This window comes from Anastrepha ludens, chromosome 6 (assembly GCF_028408465.1).
Source record: "Anastrepha ludens isolate Willacy chromosome 6, idAnaLude1.1, whole genome shotgun sequence".
NCBI lineage: Eukaryota > Metazoa > Arthropoda > Insecta > Diptera > Tephritidae > Anastrepha > Anastrepha ludens.
The window spans coordinates 90,708,905-90,730,301 of NC_071502.1; the positions used below are offsets into that span (position 1 = coordinate 90,708,905).

Below are 21,397 nucleotides of genomic sequence, written 5' to 3' on the forward strand. Positions count from 1 at the left end.
CCTTAGAGTTTCGAATTGTACCGGAGCCAATATGGCAGACGCCCACTATAGTATTTTATGACGTCCAACAATTCACTTACCTGGGCCGTGTGATTGCGCAGGATGGCAATGCAGATTCTGACGTATATTTTGTAGACTCTAGCATTAGTAAAGCTCGCGCAGCCATCTTCAAGATGAAAATAATCTGGGATTTCAATATTATATTCCGAGACACCAAACTAAAAACCTTCAACTTAAGTATCAAATTAGCCCTTCTGTGCGGCTCAGCGATATGGAAAGACACTGACGCGATCTGCAGTAAATGGCTCGTTTTTATTAACAAATGTCTACGCATAATCTGCCGAGTTTTCTGGCCAAACTCCATTTTAAACGAAGGTCTCTATGCGCTCACAAACCGTAAGTTCATCAACTCAGAAATCAAAAGGAAAAAAAGTGGAGAGGAAATGGCCATACCATATAAATATAAATTAATTATATGCGTTTTTCACAGTGTTTTTTATGACACGCGGGGTTGCGTTTAAATGAGAGAATTAGTACTTAGCGAGGTAATAACCGTCGCCTTTATTTCCCAAATTCAACAGACTTAATAAAGACCTTAATTCTTAAACGTAAGCTAGCCCTAAGCTCCAAAGACGCTGGTCTTGCACTTTACTGCAAGGAATCGTGTTTCGTCGCGAGGTATAGCTTGCAATATTTATGTGCATCGACGTTTCCGTTGCCAACTGTTATTTTTTGTATAGTTGGTCACTCGTGTTAACTTATACATCAAGGCTCTCAGTAATAACTCTCTAGCTTCTGACTGACTTAGACCTTGGATCGGATGTATTGCGAATGGACGAACTACATTCCCTTTCCCGCGACACACTTCTAAGCTTCATAAAGAGTCTAAACAATTTGCTGAGAAGTAATGCATCCCCATCTCATCTGTGCCTTTCCTTTAAAATTGTATTTCTTGGCCTTAAGTGCAGTACGCCATGTTGCCTGAGGGCTTAGGAAAATTTTAGGTCAACCACAATTCCAATCCATTCCGGTGTTTACTAATAAGAATTAGAGGCTGCTGTATAAATTTCGATACCAGTTTGTAGTTGCAACTTTTTTGGTAGAGAAAAATTACCACTTCTAAAAGATTTGCCCACTAAAAGACAGAGTAAACCAATTAGCTATAAACGCATATTTCACAAATTCCCTATTAGTTGTAATCATCCATTGAACACAGCTGAAAATATGTAACCATTAAGGCCACACTTCTAACAAATTGGATTGCAATACAGTTGCTAAGCCATTTGCGGCCAACCGACTGACTGCCGATTTATGCAGTTGAGTTAGAGATTATTTCCTCACTGGAATATCACATTTTGAACTGTTCATTTGTTTTGATTTTGAATCCAATTTGTATTTGTTTTTCACTTGCTGCCTTGATGTTTGCTTTGCTGCTATTAATTGTATGGGATTAAGCTACACACACATGTGCATGTTGGTGTTAGTATGTACGTATGTGTATGTTTTCATGACAGCACTTTTGGTTGTATTTTCTACTATCTGCTTGCTTGATGTTTGGCTACATTTTATGTGTCTGGTGGCCTAATCGAAAATGGCAACCAAAGCAAATTAGAAGTTGCAAAAAACCGGCGTCGAAGTGGGAAAGCGCAAACTTTGTAAGAATTGAATTGCGGGAAAGAGTAGAGTGTACGAGTACAGCTAAGTGTAACTGAATGAATGGCATACTGCTTAGACAGCAGTGAACAAAATTAATGTAAGAACACTTAATGCTGCAAGTAGCAGCCCTGCGGGAAAATTCACCAGTAACGAATTGAGTTGCTTCTTTGCGAATTTGGAACCCTGACTGGTTGAAGCGCCTTTTAGTTTCCATATATTTGTAGGCAGAAAACTGAACTAAATACTCCTACGATGATGTCGTAGAAAGTGTCAGTTAATCCCCACTGCATAACTTTTTAAAAAGCTCGAGTCTAGTAGTAAACTAGGCATACGTCTAGAAGAGTGTATTGGTAATAGTCTGTGCCAGAGTACAGCCGATTCTTTGCGTTTATTTTTCTGAGATTTTGAACCTGTCACACTCTTCCAAAAGATGTCGCTACTCACAACTTCAGCAGCGTTGTGGTACACAGTTGTTCACTTGACACTAGTCGTGAACCAATTCTGAACTGCTTCACGAGTGTGATTTTCCCTGCAGGCAGCTGCAAATATGTGTACGCGTATGCCTTGAGATATAATCAAAAGCTCTCTTCTCCTGTAGCTTTTGATTATCTCTGATGTGAAGTTAAATGCGAAAAGTAAGTGAAGGAGTGTGGGAAAAAATAAAAAGATTAAGAAATAGCAAGTAAAACCACTTTCTTGCTGTTGGCGTTTTGTGGTGAAGCGCAGACTTAATGAAATTTGTGCCACTGTATGTGCATGTTGTAAAGTTAGTTTGTGTGTGTGGACATTAACTGCAGTAAGCAAGCGGCATTCTGTAGAAGTACATAGCATATTGGCTTTGTATCTAAAGGCTGTGAGTGCGATGCCAACTTCTATTCCGAATTAGACAAGAAGCCTTTTGTATTATAATAAAAATCACTAGTTGCTATTGCGCCGACTGGTGTGCTCATAGTGCCTTCACAATTGTTTCAAAATATCTTCGGTTTTCAGCCTTTGTCTTGAGTTGAGACCAAGCCACTTTTAGCCGCTTGCGCTGATTTCATCACTAGGACTGTGTTTCCATGAGTCTCGGGGTCCGAACAATGTAGAAACAAGATAGGAGAAATTTGTACTAATAGATGAGACTCAAAATAATGGGTGTCTGGATAGTAAAGAGTAGAGGGGAATAAGATATTGTAAGTTAACGGGTGATTTTTTAGCTATTATCTTTTTAAACAGTGGGTTTAAGCAGCTGACGCACGTTTCGTGTTTTATTTCACTGTCAAACATCTTCAGTTTGGTCTATAATTTAACCATGAATCGTCTTACAAACGAACAACGCTTGCTAATCATTGAATTTTATTATAAAAATGCGTATTCTGTTAAGAAAGTTTATCGCGCGCTTCTTCCATTTTATGGTCAGTTTAATCGAACCACTGAAGCGGCTATTCGAGCTATTGTGACTAAATTTAAACCATTATTCGACATCAAACCACCAACACATTTACGTAGCGTGCGAACTGAAGAAAATATCGCAGCTGTATCGGCCAGTGTTAATGATGACCATCAATTATCGATTCGTCGCCGTTCGCAGCAATTGGGCCTCCGTTACTCAACAACGTGGAAAATTTTGCGAACGTGAAGCCTTGTGAAGCCTTTCAAAATACAGCTGGTGCAAGAATTGAAGCCGAACGACCTACCGCAACGCAGAAATTTTGATGAATGGACTCTTGGAAAGTTGGCCGAAGATCCACTTTTTTATCGAAAAATTGTGTTCAGCGACGAAGCTCATTTTTGGATCAATGGGTACGTAAATAAGCAGAATTGTCGATTTTGGAGTGAAGATCAGCCAGAAGAATTGCAAGAGCTACCAATGTATCCAGAAAAGGTCACAGTTTGGGGCGGTTTATGGGCTGGAGGTATCATTGGATCGTACTTCTTCAAAGGTGCTGCGAATCGTAACGTAACTGTGAATGGTGAGCGCTACCGTGAAATGATATGAATGGTTTCAGCAAGACGGTGCCACATGCCACACAGTAGTTTTTTTTGAAAAACTTTCCTATAGCTCTTAGAAAATCACTCTATATAAACCAACTGTCATTCATAAAACTGTAAGCTCAACTTTTTATAAAGCAAGTGAATCCTGAGGAATGCTCGCAATTGAAGATGAAGCTCGGCCCAAACCTGCTAAGCTTACTTTCGCTTCACTATTATTAGTGTTGGCTTAATAGGATCTTCTTTTTGGCTGCCGGCAACCAACGGCTGATTGCTATGCCAGCAATTTCTCATATCCCCGCTGCTCGCCTGCTAAAATTACAACTGGCGCAGTTCACTTAAATTTTGGCTTAAATGTCTACACTTGGTGGGCTTTCAAATTATCATAGCTGCTAGGCTTAACCGGGTTGTTGTACTTGCATGTTGTGCTTTTTCGGTTGTGGCATTTTGCTGTCACTTTTTCTGTCCTTCTCTCTGTTCCACTATCCGTTTGCTCCTCCCAAGTGTTGATTGCCAAGCAACATTTTCCTACAAATGCACATACGCGAATGTACAGGCAAAAGCATGTATGAGTGTGTTGGTGTGATGCCACACATTCACATTTGCAGCGTGTGTTTAATTCCCGCACACTTTTTCTTCCTCTTCCTCTTCCATGGCATGTCGCGCCATGTTGGCTGCTCATGACCGGCTACTGACAGCCTACTGATTTTTGCTTTCAATTTTGTGCTTTTCTTCTTAGCGGCTCTTCTTAGTTGTTGTATCTGCTGCATAACCACATGCGGACTCTCCTTTCTGCAGTCTTTATTTCGTTTTTTTTTATATTTTTGTTTTTTGGTGTTTTTGCTGTCCGCTTGTCTTGGTCGTTAACCAGCAAACTGCTGCGTTTGTTGTGTGTCACTCGGTGATTTTCCGCTGTAAAAGTGATTATACATTTAAGTTAAGTTTTTGTTTGTGAAAATGCTCGTATATGCGTTAACTTTGTGTGGAGGGAATAAAACAAACAAAAAAAAAAAAAAAAAATAACAAAGAAGAGAAATGCGGATTTGCCGGAAAGGTCTAATAAAGTCTGTTTGTGATGTGTAATGCTTTTTCTTTGCGTTTGCAGATGGGCGCTCAGTTTTCTTAGTGCATTACTTGGTTATTCGGAATGCCTGAGAGGCTGTGGGGACTTTAAAGGATAACATTCAGATTAGTATTTTCAAGGCAGTTAACTATAGGTTGCCAATACAAAATTTTGGTGGCAGTTTTTGTGTCCTTTTTTGGTGTTTCTCTTGCGCCCTATCTCAACGGAGCTGCATAAAAACTTAGGAAGTTACTTAATCTTGATAGTAAATATCGCCTACTATCACATGGCCAACCTACGCACACCCAAGATCTCATAACACTACCTCGCTATGCACTACTTGTTGTTTTTGTTGTTGTAGCAGCTAACTAAACTCTGTCTGTGCGATGTAATCATCTGCCGTCTTAATTTATCTCATCTAACGGGAGACCCAAGAAACGTGCTATTTCGAGTAGGTTTAATAGGACATATGAATACAGTACTTGGCCATTGAATTATGACCGATGATAAAAATTACATATTTATGGTTTTGAGAGCGAATAAAAAGCAAACGGTTTTAAAGCATTTAAAAAATTTTACATATTTGTTTTTATTAAAAGCTTCTTGACATTTTTCGACTAAAAATATTTATTTTAAACTAACATTTCGTGGCTCGTGGTTTTGGTCATTATACCACACATCTTCGATGTTTTCCTTAAGCTGTTGTATTGTGGTATTATTCCGCTGGTATACAGCCGATTTGAGGTATGCCCAACAATTTTCGATGGGGTTAAGGTGCGGTGAATTGCCAGGCCATGGCAAAACCATTATTTCCATTGAATTCAGACAATTCATGGTCATCCTGGATGCATGACATAGAGCTCCATCTTGCATAAAGGTGTATTCGTTTCTCGGACACTTCAGGGCTTCTAAATAGCATCTCCTTTTCCGGCACCCCCACGTACTGGAAAATGTAACGGACCTGGTCCCTCTGAGGTTATATAGTCCCAGGGGTTGGTAGTTTGATCCTTGGAAGCACACAATCTTCAGAATATCGATCTCCGGCTCTTCTGCCAACAAAATTTGCTGCTTTTGTGACCGCTTCCAAGCGGCATTCATCGCTGAAGATGACCTGTAAGAAGAAAAACCACACCACAAAAAAATGTGAATATTCACATTTTCTTACTACTGCTATTTGACAAAGGAAAAAAATGTTTTTTTTTTAAACTTACTTTTTTCCAATATTCCGCGTCGAAGGCTCTGTGAAGTTGTGCCCAAAGTTTCTGCCGATTTCGCATACAGGGTGTTAGTTTTGGCTTTTTTGCTGGTCGTCTACAAAAAAGTCCATTTTCGTATAAGCGTCGTCGTAACGTTCTTTCCGAAATATTTACTCCAGATTCCTGAAGCTCTCTTAGAATCATCAGACTTGAAGCATTTCTGTTCCAAAGAACTTTTTGCATGATTTTGTGATCCGGCCTGGTTGCGGTGATGCGTTCTCGGTGACAATTTTGTCGATTGTTTGAAGTTACCGCTAAAACGTTGTTGGTATTTTTCAACTATTTGACAACATTTATCACAGACGTCTTGGATAATCCAACAGTTCTTGCTATGTCTGCATAGCTGAGGTTCTTGGTTTTCAAAAGAACTTCAATTTGTTGCTTTTGTTCCGATGTCAAATCGGACTTTCGGCCCATTTTCTAAAAAAATGGTTAAATTGAAAAAAAAGGATAATCCACGTGACAAATTGAAAATATATGTATATTTTTTGCTTACTGTTATTATATTTTAGTTATATGAATATTCACCATTCAATTCTGCCACTTTTCAGCCGATCTCAATTAGTTTTTTTATGCTCCTCACACGAGATCGAATTAATTCGCACTAGCACTTGCACACTTAACTTTTCACTTATAAGCAAAAAAACTGATCCTCTTCTAATCGTCGCAGGCCAATTGACCGGAAATTCTTAAAAACATCTAAGAACAGGTTAGAAACCCTTAATATCCTTTTTTATTTGGAAAAGCCCAAATTAGATTGAAAATTTTACCTGATATTTGAAGTTTTCAGAAAAAATGCCATCGGTCATAATTCAATGGCCAGGTACTGTAGATGGTTAGTGTCATACAGTGTGCCTTCCCAGTCGGAGTCTTTGTTTGATAGGTAGAAGTTTAACCTGCTACAATAGCCACAACGAAATAGGCCCAAAATTCCGCGGGTCTTACGAGGTAGCTGAAGCACGTCTTCTGCAGTAGGTGGTGACTGGACTCCGATAGCGGCATTCGGAGGTCGGGAGTTTAGGAAGATGCTAAGGGTCTCCCGAAGATTGGAGTTTAATTTTGGCCTGTATACTGTCCGGTCCAGTAGTTTTAATTGTAGTTTGTCCTCGATTTCGTCAGTGTAGTTAGAGAGATGTCTCCTGACGTGCTTGGGAAGTGGCTGACATTCAAGCAAATATCTGCCCGGAAAGCATCCTAGAAAAAACTGATTGCTGAACATTTTGTTGTGCTCCTCAAGAGGAAGCATTGATACCTCATTGTGTTGGTGTTGCAGGGGGTACATCAGTAGACATCCCGTGGCTGTGCTGATGCACTTTTTGCTTTCAGATGCTCATTGACAATTTTTGTAGTCTATGAAATTTCCTGAATACTTAGTACTTTGGATTTGTGGTGGTATATATGTTTATGAAGTGATTCGAGGACACCCTAGAAGTTGGATAACCTTTTACAAGTATTTCAGGTGTATGGATCCCAGTATTAAGACTTCGGCTTTGAGTTAGTTGGCTCAAGCTGCACCTTTAAAAAAACTTATAAGTCTTTTTGCTGCTCTGTTGCGCGTTGCTTGTAGAAGGTCCAGTAGTCTTTTCATTGCTGTATTTCTTGCTAAGTCAGTTTTTTAAACGCCACCAGCGGTAAGTGTTGGGGGTTTACCACTACTCCACTAGCGGCAATTATTAATCTTTACCTACAATAGCTAAGAAAATCAAAAATCATGATTTACCACACAATATAAGACTTCAATCGCACCCAAACCGCTTAATTACAGAAATTACCTCCAATCCCATTTTCTTTAACAGATTGAAAAGGAAGTCAACTATAGATCTCATGTGCTGAAAAGTAAAAATTGAGGAATGAGTGACCCACTAGTTGCTTCACTCGTAGAGGATCTTAGTCTCAAGAATAAATATTGCTGAATGTTACTAAACAGATCGCAATTTCTTTTTTACGTTGTTCACTCCTCTCGGGAGCATACCGCAAAACTCTTCCAACGTACACGGTTCTGTGCTGTGATTTTTGGTCAACCGCGACCTCTGCTCACTTGCGGGTTACAGTCCAGTGCCATTCTTGTGATGCTATCTGGTGGTTTTCTCAGTGTGCGACCTACCCATCGCGACTTTCTGTGTACATATGGTTTGCTTAGGGATAGGTTCCTCGTTTATCTCCGCAGTGCGTCGTTACTGATGGTGTTTGACCAGAATATTCTGCAAATGATGCGGAGGCATTTGTTGACGAAAGATTGTAGCCTCTGTGTGATGGTGTTAGAGGCCATGTTTCGCTGCCGTACGACAATACGGACTTCACGCATGAGCCGAATATTCGTAGTTTAGTGCGCCTGGAGATCGCAATTTAATAAATGCATAATATAAAAAAAACCATAGACCCTCTGGCCCTTTATTCCTCCCTGGAACCATAGAAAATAATAATATTCTGATTTTACTGCGGCTTATTTACACAGGCTGTTTTACCTTACCAAAACAAGGGTAAAGCTGCCTGTTGATAGTTGGCCAATGCATGAGGTATACCTCAGCAAAAAAAAGTAAGTGTTCCTTTTATTTTCAGAAAAGCTGGCTGTCTGTGTACAGACATCGAAAAGCTGCACGTTTTTGTCAATATTTATTACCTCTTTTTGTTGCATCTCTGTTTCTCTCAGTAACCCGCTGAGTATTTATCTCTCTCTCTATCTCTGTAAGACATACCTTCTACTCAAATATGAACGAGACGTTATCAATAAAACGGTCCGCGGACGACATATGGCAAAAATAAATTTTTTGTTTTTTGGTAGGACTGTTATAAGCTTACATGGCAAATCTCAGCGTGATATGTCACATAGTTTGTTTTCTGTGCTACTGTAAACTAGTCAAGCTCGAGTGTGTTCTTCGAATTTAACGATGGAAATTCAAGTTGAACAAAGAATTTGTTTGAAATTTTGTTATTCCAACACGCCTCCAAGACGCCTTAAAAAAGTTGCAGACAACCTATGAAGTATACAGGGTTGCCCATATTCGACGGACCCATCTGGCAACCCTGTATCTTTTGACAGAGACGTCAGCTCGCTTAATGACATACCGCGTTGGAAGCGTCAGTCCAAGCAGATTTTTACCATGGAACAGTACACGCCACGTGAGCGCTCCCAAATTGTTGAAATTTACATTCAACAAAAGAAGTCAAACGAAGAAGAAGAAGAACAAAATCATCATGTCCGATGAGGCTCATTTCTTATTGAATGGGACGGTAAACAAGCAAAATTGCCGTATTTACGCCACTGAAAGTCCTCAAGAAATTCAAGAGGTACCTCTCTACGACGAAAAAGTCACTGTTTGGTGCGGCGTAAGTGCGAAAACGATTATTGGGCCGTTTTTCTTCGAAAATGAAGATGGTCAAGCTGTTACCGTCAATCAGGAGCGTTGTCGCGATATGATAACCACTTTTGTGATGCCAATTATTCGTCGAAAGCGTATGAGACAGTTCTGGTTTCAACAAGACGGCACTCCACCACACACAGCTCGCACCACAATCGATTTTGTGAAGAAATTGTTTCCTCGTCGTTTGATGTCGAAAAATGGCGATTTTGACTGGCCACCGCGTTCGCCCGATTTAACGCCATCTGATTTCTTCTTGTGGGAATATTTAAAATCAAAGGTTAATATTAATAAGCCAAAGACCATAGAAGAGCTCAAAAACAAGGTCCGTGAGGAACTAGCCGCTATTCCAGCCGAAATGTTAGCTAAAACTATGGAAAATGCTGCAAAACGGGCACAATACGCCGTACAGGCTCAAGGCGGCCACTTGAGAGATATCAGATTCAAAAAGTGATGTCAACAAATCTACTTGAAACAAATAAAGTGATTATTATCGTCAAACATTAAAAAAAATTGGGTTTTTCTTTGATTTAAAAAACAAAACACATGGGTCCGTCGAATATGGCAACCCAGTATTATTACTCAATCATCTGTTATGGTCGTTTTGTCTGAGTCCGATTTTTTTCCAATATATTGCGTTAACCAGCTTTTCCTACAGATCTATAAGCATTTTCTGTGCATTGAAAGATGTTTATGATATATGCGGCCATTGCACTAGTCGCCTTCCAGTTTTTTGCTTTTTTGCACATAAATGGGCTAAGATTTGTCTCGGTTATGGTTTCACTAATGCCTCTCTCAAGCATATTTTGCTCATTAATGAACCCCGGACAAGGATTGTTGTCGTTATATAGATGGAACCTATGTCGGTATGCTTTGAAGCAGACGCTAGGTTTTAATTAGTTTGACCGACCTTTCTCGGATTGCTTCCATTGTGTAATTGTTAGCAGCCTTTCCTCTTTCTTAACTGCTCTCTATGGTCTCTGCCTAATGGTATTACATAACCGATCCATTTCAAATGCGACAAGTTCGATTAGCACCATTCCTATGTCTATCTCTATGCTTGTTTCCTATTGTTATGTCTCTTGTAAGCCTTCCCACTATGTCTTTGCCTATGTATATGTCTATATCTGTTTTCTTTGCTATGCCTCTTATGCCCATGTCTGCGACTATTTCTAAAATGTCTCTGTCCACATCTAAATCATTTATGTCTATTAAGTATCTTTCTTTTTGACTTGCCATTTCCCAGAAAGCGTCCAAAGTATTGTAACCTTCAGTGAGGGACTTTAACACGAACTAAAACCTCCTCTTGTCCAAACGGTTGCTCCTCCCGGAACCTTGCCATACCCTCTGGTTCCTCAGGGCAGACCGAGCAAAAGGGGTCGCTTTCCAAATTAAAGCGATGTAGGTACTAATTAATGGGGGAGCCTGGTTTATGAGGTCTAAAAATTGCATCTCTCTGCGATTTTTTTTTAAGGAAAAAATTAATTTAGCACTGAAAAGTTTTTTCTATCTTTTAATGAACATTTAAAAAGTATGAAAAATTTTTGTACTGGTTAAAATAAGTCGAAAAAATGTTTAACATAGAAATTAGTAGAGCGCTGCAACGCTGGAGTTTCCAACTGGTGTACAAGATACAGCTCGTAATTATAATTTAAAGCGAAAAATTCAAATGGATTTCTAATTATCATGATTTTTTATTCTAGATGAACTAAGAAAACTGAGAGAAATTCCAAAATTTCAACTTTTTGGAGGTTTTAAAGAAAAAAAATGCCTTTTTATAAAAAAACAATTCACTTCAACTTGGTATAAAAATCTTGAAATTTTTTTTTTTATCTATTTTGTTAGTTCAAATAGAAGAGAGTTTAATACTGAGGGGAACAAGCTATGATTCATTTCAAAAGGTTCATTCGTTTTTTTCATTTATGTACGCCAATTCAAAGAAATCATAAAACGGAAAAGTCGAGAAAAGAAGATAAAGTTTGTACTATAGCTGTCCGGTCACAGCTGTCCTAAAGCTTGCCTGGCTTTGTATCTACGGAAATATTGAGAATTTGGCTCTGTAACTTTGTGTGCATAAAAAAAAAAATAAATAAATAAATAATTGGCGCTTACACTTCTGTTAGATGTTTGGCCGAGCTCCTCCTCCTATTTGTGGTGTGCGTCTTGATGTTGTTCCACAAATGGAGGGACCTACAGTTTCAAGCCGACTCCGAACGGCAGATATTTTTATGAGGAGCTTTTTCATGGCAGAAATACACTCGGAGGTTTGCCATTGCCTGCCGAGGGGCGACCGCTTTAGAAAAATGTTTTTATTAATTTTGCTTTCACCGAGATTCGAACCAACGACCTCTCTGTGAATTCCGAATGGTAATCACGCACCAACCCATTCGGCTACGGCGGCCGCCTCTTCACTTTGTGTGAATATTCTGAAATATATTAGGAATCGCTTAAAACGAAAAAAAAAATTGATTTTTTTGACCTTAAAGCATTCGTGAACGCTCAGCAGTTGCGTCACGTAGAAGTTAACTTTCCCGTGCTTCCTTCGATACCATTTCGCTATACTTGGTATCAGTTTGTGCGTCCAACGATCATTTCTGAAATACCTCAGGATGCTCCTACTTTCTGATGGTTCGCTGCCTCATTTGCTCAGCGCTGCGTGTGTTATAATAGATGTGGTGACAATAGCATGAATCTGTAGTTTTTCTTAACGAGGTTCTCATATATTGTGCACTTGCTGCACTTTTTTGCCTACTGCCTCACAATGATCTTTGAACGTTACTCTTGAATCAAAGATGCCTCCTCGGTACTTCAAGTACGGCTGAGATAATATGGAGTGCTCGCCTACCGTAATCATAATCTCTTCACGCGTCTTTCTTTTGTTTAGCAAGACTACTTCCGTCCAGTTCCAGTTTCGCAGCTATCAACCATTTTCGTATATGCGAAATTGCGTAATTGCATATGGCCTTCAGTGGATCGAGATGTTTATCTACTATCACCATGTCTACTATGTCTATAGCTATGTTTATGGCCATGTATGCGTAAGCAATTTCCTTAGTAGGTTTGCAATTTGGTGCGTGCAACTAAATTTATTTCACAACATTAATATTTTCATTTTAATGCCACCTAAACATCGTCTAATAAAAGTTTTCATATGCAAACCCTTGCATTTATTAACCTAAATTCACTGTTCACGCGGTGTATGTTTTTTAAATTTTCATCACTTTACAAAAGTACCCACAACACGTGCACCGCGTCGTATGAGTGATCCCATGTGCAATATTTCCGGCAATAAAAGGGTCAAGTGCCAAATTCGAAGACATTAAAATGCTCGTGCAGACTGCAAACGTAATAGTAAATATGTGAAACAAATAAAAAAGACATTAACCTCGAAGCCGCACATGTTGTTATATGCAGAGGCTATAAAAATTTATTATGACGCAAAAAATACATATAAATATAGAGATATGTCTGCTTTATTTTATTTGCAAAGAGAATAGGTTTGATTTTTATATTACCTTCAGGTGCTTTAATGTCAGCCAATCAGATTTTATGTCTGCGCATAAATAAAAAAAAACTTTTTGTAGGGAAAGGATGCTGGATGTGTATGGAAAACCAAATTAAGCTGTTAGCAGAATTTAAGTTTTCGTAGCGGCTGTCGTAATCGATTGCTATAGTGCGTGGCTTATGAGCTAATAGTCTGAAGGTCAAATGAGTATTATATGAAATTGGCATAAAGTTTCCAAAGGCTGAAAAAGTTATAACATGCACAAACCGGGCAATGGCAAAGTTACGAGTACCCTTTTTTTGTTTTGATGAAAAGGTCACCTCATAAAATTCAGCCGCCATTAGGGGTGGGACCAAATTAAAGCCGAATACCATAAATTCGATGAAAATGTCGGCTTAGATATATGTATATGTACTTCATTACTATACCGCTATACTCTTTTTATTAATAAGTTCATCACACTCACATTCACACAAAGGCTTCTGCTTATTCACCCATCTATATTTTTTTAATTCTGACCCTAATCAATTGTGTAACTACAACTTTTTGATATATTTCGGCTTGTCTGCCTATGAGGGTTGTAAGAAAATTTGATCATAAAAAAGGCTTTCAACTAAAACTTGCTTTGATCCCCCAATATTTTTTACCTTTTGTGTTTTTAAATGACATTCCTAAAAAGTGAATAACAAATAAAAATGAATAGTGAGTATGACTTGCTCGTTTCACTGTATTGCCAAAAATTTAATTTAAATTTAACTGATATGGCATTTATGGGAAAAGGCAACATGGGGCCACTGTAGGAGGTAATTAGCCAATAAATAAATAAAAATGTATCAAATTAGAAAATAACCACCAATGAGCAATGAGCAACAAAATCAATTAAGCAATACAATAACAGAAATTTAAGAAAACACATAAGGGAACGTCACATAAGAAATAACCACACAAATCCACACAAAGTATTATGCGCCTACAAAAACTACAGGGTGAAGTCCAAAATAAGCAAAAAGCTGTCGTCATAAAAATGTTTTTGATGGCGCCATCGTTCTAATGAGTTAGTGCGATGGAAACTACATCCCCAGCTGACTTCCAGTGAAAGCTTGGTGACATTTGGTTTAGTGGAAGCGAAGTTATTACGTCCAAAGTGTTTTGTCATGTTTTGTCATCGGTGCAAAAATGAGTTTCGAACAAAGAGCTGATATCAAATTTTATTTTAAAATCGGTTAAACGTTTATCGAAACATTCAAATTGATAAAAAAAGTTTATGACTATGATTGCCTATCTCGTGCCAGAGTTTATAAGTGGTTTATACGTTTCAGAGATGGTTGTGAGAACATAAAACTCCATCGAAATTGCTGAAATTCATGGAATCGGAGTTAAATATCTCCAAAACATCGATTTATCGCCTTTTAACAGATCATTTGGCCTTACGAAAGGTTTGTGCCCGTTTCGTTCCGCACAAGTTAACTGAGGACCAAAAATTGCTCAGAATCCAACATTCGAAAGACCTCATTAAAGAATTGAAAATACGAGAACTTCCTTTAAACCATTGTAACTGGTGATGAAACGTGGTGTTTCCAACATGAGCCTGAAACTAAGCGTCAAAGTGGCGAATGGAAGGACCGCCACCGCCCAAAAAATCGCGTTTGAAGAAGTCAAAAATCAAGTCGATGCTCATTTGTTTTTACGTTTCCAAGGGAATTGTCCACAAAGAGTTCGTGCTAATGTGCCAAGTCACTAATACAATTTTCTATCTTGGTGTTTTGAAGCGTCGAGTTCGAACTGAATACCGCGAAAGAGGAAGCTGGTGCTTATTGCATGGTAATGCTCCATCTCATCGATCCACTCTTGTGGCTGATTTTTTGACTAGAAATTGCATTTGAACCATCAATGGCTCACCGTATTCGCCTAATATGGCTCCTGGTGGCTTCTATGTATTCGGAAAATTGCATTTGGCCATGAAAGGAAAACGTTTTGCTTCCGTAGAGGCCATCCAAAAGGCTTGTACCGACATCCTGAAGGACATTCCGGTTAATGACCTGAAACACTCTTTCGAAAAGGTTTTACATCGGGCAGAAAAGTGGATCAAGGCCAGAGGGGACTACTTTTAATAAATGAACTCGAAGTTATCAGAACAAAGCTCCTGTTGTTTATATTTTAGCTCAGTTTTGTTAATTTTTTGGACTTCACCTTGTGTGTATAATCGAGATATTAAATTATATGGAATTTGAAGCCAGTTGGCGAAAGCTTACCTGCAAATTAAATTAAATTTTTAGTGGAGGTAGTAGTCCACACAAAAGCTCTTTAGCTGGTGCTATTCCTCAAAGTTACAGCGCAACTGTTATTAATTTATACTACTGCTGAAGCACAAAAATATCTCATTTAAAAACAATTTGCTTTTTAAATGTGTTAGTTGAAGCTTCCAAGAAGAATACTTCCTCTTATTTTATTTTATTTTTATTTATTTTTTTTTTATTTAATTTAATTTAATTTAATTTTATTTTATTTTATTTTATTTTATTTTATTTTTTTTTTTGTTTTTTTTTTTTTTTTTTATTGCATCCCAAAAAAGGAGTGTTTCAAATTAATTGGCGACAGCTTAGCTGCAATCCAATAATTTATAACAGGTACAAAATATTACAGTTAAATGTATATATAAATATTATACAAAATAGTTAACAAATTTACTAACAAGAAAAACGTTTACTGTAAAAAGTTTCGGACTATATGACAAGAATTGAGTAAAGCTGCTTTCTGCATGTCGAAAATTAAATATTCTGGGAGTTGAAGAGTTTTGACATTGTCTGCTAAGTTTTTATGCACTAGTCCGTGGGCTGAGATGATAATTGGTAGTATGTGCACCTTCCTTAGCTTCCACTGGCGTTTGACATCAATGCCTAAGTCAGAATATTTGGATATTTTTTCTGCATATGTTTTTTGCATGCTCCTGAGGAACAGCAATATCAACTATATAACCAGTCGCTTGAGATTTATCAATAAGGAAAATATCTGGCCTATTGTGGTCTCTTGTGGCATTTGTTAAAATTGTTAAGTCATAATATAGAAGGTAGTTGGAGTCTTCTTGAACAGGTTCTGGGGTGTATCTGAAGTACGGTATTTTGCTTGGATTGAAGTTGTACATCTGCGTCAGTTTTAGATGGATTATTTTCGCGATGTCCTTGTGTCGCCTCAGGTACATAGAGTATGCCAGTGTTGTGCATCCCGCTAGCACGTGGTGTAATGTCTCACTTCGACTATTGCATCTTCGACATCTGTCTGCAGCGACATTTGGATCTCGCATCACGTATTTAATGTAATTTCTCGTTGGAATCACACCATCTTGTATGGCGAAAATGGTACCCTCCGTTTCGGCAAATATCGACCTGTTGGTAAGCCATAAGTGCGACAATTTTTGGTCGACATGTGGGCTCAGCAAGTCTTTTCGATATACGCCGTGGACAGCCATTTCAGACCATCTTTGGATTCTTTCATCTATTGTGGTTGCGTTCCTGATTTCGTAGGATTGCTTCATCCGAAGTGGGGTGTAGTTATCACCCGCAGCTCTTGCAGCCTTGTGCAGATCGGATTGGGAGCACTTATGTTGGAAGTATGCTCTTATGTTTCAGATAAGTTTGTCATGGAGTGATCCAACATCAATCTGTCTCCTGCCGCCCGCTTTTCTAGGTAGCATCATTCGAACGACAGAGCTTTTGGATGACGTGATTTGTATTTAGTCATAATTGTGCGTATTATTCGTTGTAGATTTTCTATTTCAGTAGATGACCATTTTAGAACTCCGAAGCTATACGATACCACCGGGACGGCAAATGCATTTTTTTTTTAATTCCAAGGTACTTGTATACCTCCCCTGGCTCCATTTCTGTTATGTCGAGTCCGCTACTTTCCGCAGTTACATGTCGTACCTGTAACTATTGTGATCTTTCGGCATTTATCAAGTCCAATAGGCATTTTAATGTCATTGGAGAAGGTTTCGACACATCTCAAAAGCTTATCTAGACGTTTGGAATTGCTGGCGTAGAGTTTCAAATCATCTACGTAAAAAAGATGGCTCAGTCGGAATCTTCCAGACTGTCCGTGTTTTAATACAAACCCATGTCCCGTCTCATTCGGGATGTGACTTAAGGGGTTCATGCTGAGAACAAACCAGAGCGGACTCAACGAGTCACCTTGAAAGATGCCATTTCGAATGTTTATTTCGGTTGTGTATTGAGAGCTTTCCGGGCCAGGTATTTTTATTCTTGTCCTCCAGCGTTGCATAACTTTTTCTAGATAGAGTATGATATTGAGATTGTAGTTGTAAATACGAAGTACTTCAGTAAGCCAGCAGTGTGGAAATGAATCGAATGCTTTCATCCCGTCAATATAAGCTGCCTAGAGGTTTCTGTTCTTCTGTTCAGATTGCCCAAGGACAACTTGATTTATAATCAGTTGCTCTTTACAACCTTGTGATGCGCGTATACATCCTTTCTGCTCTTCTGCAATCAGGTTATGTATTTCGATATGCTCATAAAAGATGTTAGTTATACACGCATGCAAGTTGTCGCAGCCTGGAGTTTTCCAATTGTGGAGCCTTCGAGCAACTTTCGCAACCTCTTCAGGTGTTACGGCTGAGAAACCAAGTATTGGAATACTAGAGTGCTTTTCCTTCACTTCTACTATCCAGCTTGCCGAGGTGTTGTATTGCTGAGGTTTGGACCAAATAGACGACCAGTATGATCTAAATTCATCCCCTGATGCCTGTCGCGTCTGCCTTTGAACGTTCGTGGTTTGCTTTAATTGTGGCAAAAATAGCTTTTGATTGCTTTCAAACATACGATTGTGTTGCTTGCGTTTCATAGACATGCTATATTTTTCTCTTCTGGTGGTTAGCGATCTTAATTTTTGCTTGAGCGTATTGAGCGTACGCTTAGGCATTTCTTCATTATTTTCGAACTTCGGGTGATTATTAAAGTTTTTACATATTTTGAGGGCTTGGCATTTCAATCGTCCGGAGGTGTTTCCACCCACCAATGCTGTTATTTTTCCTATTTTTCGGCGGTGCTCTTCAATGCTCTTATCGAGTCTTATCAACCACTTCGGTTTATTACTCTTGTCAGTTGATCTGGAGTGTTTTGGCTTCTGATTGTGTTGATTGTTCTCAAAATATTTGTTAGTGATTATTTCAGATATAGTCTTAGCAACGCAGTATATGACTATTATTAGTTCTTCGAGACTAATCTCTTCGTTCAGTGTTTCCGGTAATACAACAGCGTTGTAGTAGTCAACTAATTTACCGAGTTTTCTAGAGGTGTTTAGTTTCCGCAAGTGCGGCAGACTCATAACAGGCATTCCCCTATATTTCGCATAATTTTCTTGAAAACTATTATATGCGCTTTCAAAATCTATTGACTCTGCATTGTTGTTAACGGGCTCAATAACTAAAGGGACATTCTGTTCGTTCTCTGCATCCATACTACCATCCTGTGGTGTGTTGTTTGGTTGCACTGGGCTTCCTGGGGCTCCAGAGTGTCTACTGAGCTCTCTCGACACTTCCTGAGTAATTTCTTCCCTTCTTGCTTCTGTGATGTAATCCTGTCTGCGTATTGCTCTTAATTGATTAAACAAGTTTTGCTCTGACGCGTTCATTTGCGGATATTTTTCTACAAACTTTTCACGTAAACGTTTTCGGAAAAGGGTTCTGTGTATTTCTAATTTAGTGATCTGTAGGTATGTGCATCTGTCTAGTTGCTACAACTGGGCTGGTCGCTGCATGCGATGCTTGCGAATCAGTTCCCGGCTGCAAAAAGTCTTGTCTATTATTCCCAGAGTAGTTGTTTGTATCTGAAGTATGATCAGTCTGGGGCCGAGCTGGACCACATTCCAGAAATGTATGATTAGAATTAAGATTAAGGTTATCCGAGGCTTGATTTATTCTTCTCATTTTTTATAATGGTTCCATTTTATACCTGCTGGCAGGTGGGTTAACAACCGCTTCTTACATGAAGTACAGACGCCAGCCGGAGAGCCGCCCAATCTGGTTCAGTCGCTGCCGGGTTTAGATTTCCAGTTTTTGGTTCGCGAGCAGTATTTTATTTCCCGCCTACCCTGTATATCTACAGAGCGTTCCCCTATCCGCCACCCGGTGACGCGTCCGATGGGAGAACGGATTGAAAACCCCACGGGAGTTATTTTATTTTATTTTATTTTTATTTCACTTTTTTTATTTTATTTTATTTTATTTTATTTTATATTTTATTTTATTTTATTTTATTTTATTTTATTTTATTTTATTTTATTTTATTTTATTTTATTTTATTTTATTTTATTTTATTTTATTTTATTTTTATTTTATTTTTGTTTCATTTAATTTCACATTATTTTAGTTTATTTGATTTTGTTTTACTTATTATTTATGATTTATTTATTATAATTATACCTTTTAAATCAACGGTTACCCGTAGCAAGCTTAAGTCGTTCGAAAATTACCGTATTTACTACCTCTTGGGCGTATACGCAACTTCTAGTATCCTCTTTGGAGGTAATCGCATTTGCTTAACGAAGATGAAATGCCGCTGTCTACATTAAGGCAAATACTTGGTAAAGCTGGCGAAAATGTTCAGCTGTGTGCGCTTACATGGCACGTTGTTAAGTTTTAATCACCTGTGTGCAGCGAAAACGGCGAGCTTTATTATTGCTGTGGCGCCTCCTTGTGGTGTTGGGAAAGTGCTGTGGAGGCACGTGTAAGTATGAAAGCGAAGGCAAAAGCCCATAGGCCCAGTATATGCGCTGATACTTAAGTGTATGAGTGAAACCATATATGCAGGGAATTGTAAATGTATGCGCGTAGTTGTGTATATTTATATCCTACGCTCGGTGTGCTTGCCATCATTACACGCTTTTTAATTTCTCAACCATCATATGCGTTTAACGTTAAAGAGCTCATTTACTTGCGCTTGTTTGCGGCGCGGTCGTTGATTCTTTGGTTGCCCTCGTAGCCGGTCACTTACATGCACACATATACACATGTATGTATGCATAAATTTAACTCTTTGGCTACCGTTGCCTGTCTTATATGCCAATCAGACATTTTATATGAGGTTAATGTACCGGCTTCTGGGCGTTGTTTTGCATGCGCGCACGCATTCATAAATGTTTATACAACGGGCACAGCGAGAATGGTAAATAATGTATGGGTACGTATGATCCTTTTCACATAAATATTTATATAGTGGGACGATGGCAGTGTACGTTTAATTTTTGTTTAAAATTATTCGTGCATATATCTATGGAAATCCTTTTCTGAAAATAGTACTCCTGTAAAATTTTACGTGGGGTATTTCCTGTCTTATTTACAAAGGGATTGGTCATGCTTTTGGAAAGGTGGCATATGAAATTTTTAATTCTAAAGCAACAAATCAAAGCCATGAAACTGCGCATACACTTTTTAAATAACGTAATTTACTTCCATCACTAAGAGGTGCTAGTCGCAACAGGCTATTGAATTTCCAAGTTGTGATATTAATTTTCCGTTTTTACTTGCGAAACCGGTAAATAAATGCAAAAAATGCGTTGGATATGCCAACTCACGAGTTGCAACATAAATACTGCAATTTTTTTTTTAGAAACAAGAAAAGTAGGTAATTTTGGAAAAGTGCGAGGACGGTGCTTTGCGTGGGATAAAAAAATGATATCCTTATGAAAACCAAGATATGAACTAATGCATCGAACGCAATTTTTTACAATTGTATTTTGCAGTGTACTAAAAATGCCATAGAACCAAAGAGAGTATTTCATGCAAAGGCCGCTAGAACCTAATGGGTGTGTGCCGTGAGTACACAGGCTCGAATCTCCGTGAATGAAACACCGAATCATAGAAAATGTTGGCTCAGTATCAGCTCGGCAGGAAATGGCAAGTGCTAGAGCATTTCTGCCATGAAAAAAAGCTCATCACAAAAAGCAAACATCGGCTGTTCAGAGTCGGCAAGAAACTGTTTTCTTTTCTTTGTGTTGAGGTGGCACAAAGCATTGAAAGCCGAAAAGTGTGAGACCTGCCTTTCGGCGCACCCAATAAATACCCACTTCACCTCCGTTTACTTCTCACCGCGGGACAACCCTGAAGTATCACTTCATTTACTCGCGCATTTGTTATGCAGAGAAAATGCGTAACACCGTCATGGAAAAAAATGATCAAAAACCAACGTGAATTTGAGCCACTTCAAACTCAAAAGTGAAAAGTCTAGAAATAAGTTCCCCAAAACTTGTCAATGCAACCTTGATCAATAAGTTCGCGGAATATATTAAGAAAAATCAAAATATAAGTTTACGCCGCAAAAGAGATATTATCGCCTTCATATTACGCTCCATCAACTGCAATGAACTTACACCAGCGTTTAATCCAGCTGTCGAAACTCCATTCGTTAAAGCCATCAGAGCCGTCTTCGAGCTTTCCATGATTTACTTTCGGTTGTTGAAACACGTTCCCCAGTTTTTTGTAGATTTACTCAAAACGAAATCATTTAGAATGGTGGTATGATGAAATAAAGTAAAACTAAATAAAGGTTTTATCGAAAAAGTGATTGTCTAT

At 38.5% G+C, this 21,397-nt stretch overlaps 1 protein-coding gene across 1 annotated transcript; it reads right to left on the reverse strand.

Annotated features, from left to right (window-relative positions):
• Positions 1 to 17,205: 17,205 nt before the first annotated feature.
• LOC128867168 (uncharacterized) lies at positions 17,206 to 18,459 on the reverse strand. The gene has a single exon (XM_054108264.1). The coding sequence runs from the start codon at positions 18,457 to 18,459 to the stop codon at positions 17,206 to 17,208; it is 1,254 nt and encodes a 417-aa protein (XP_053964239.1).
• Positions 18,460 to 21,397: the final 2,938 nt, after the last annotated feature.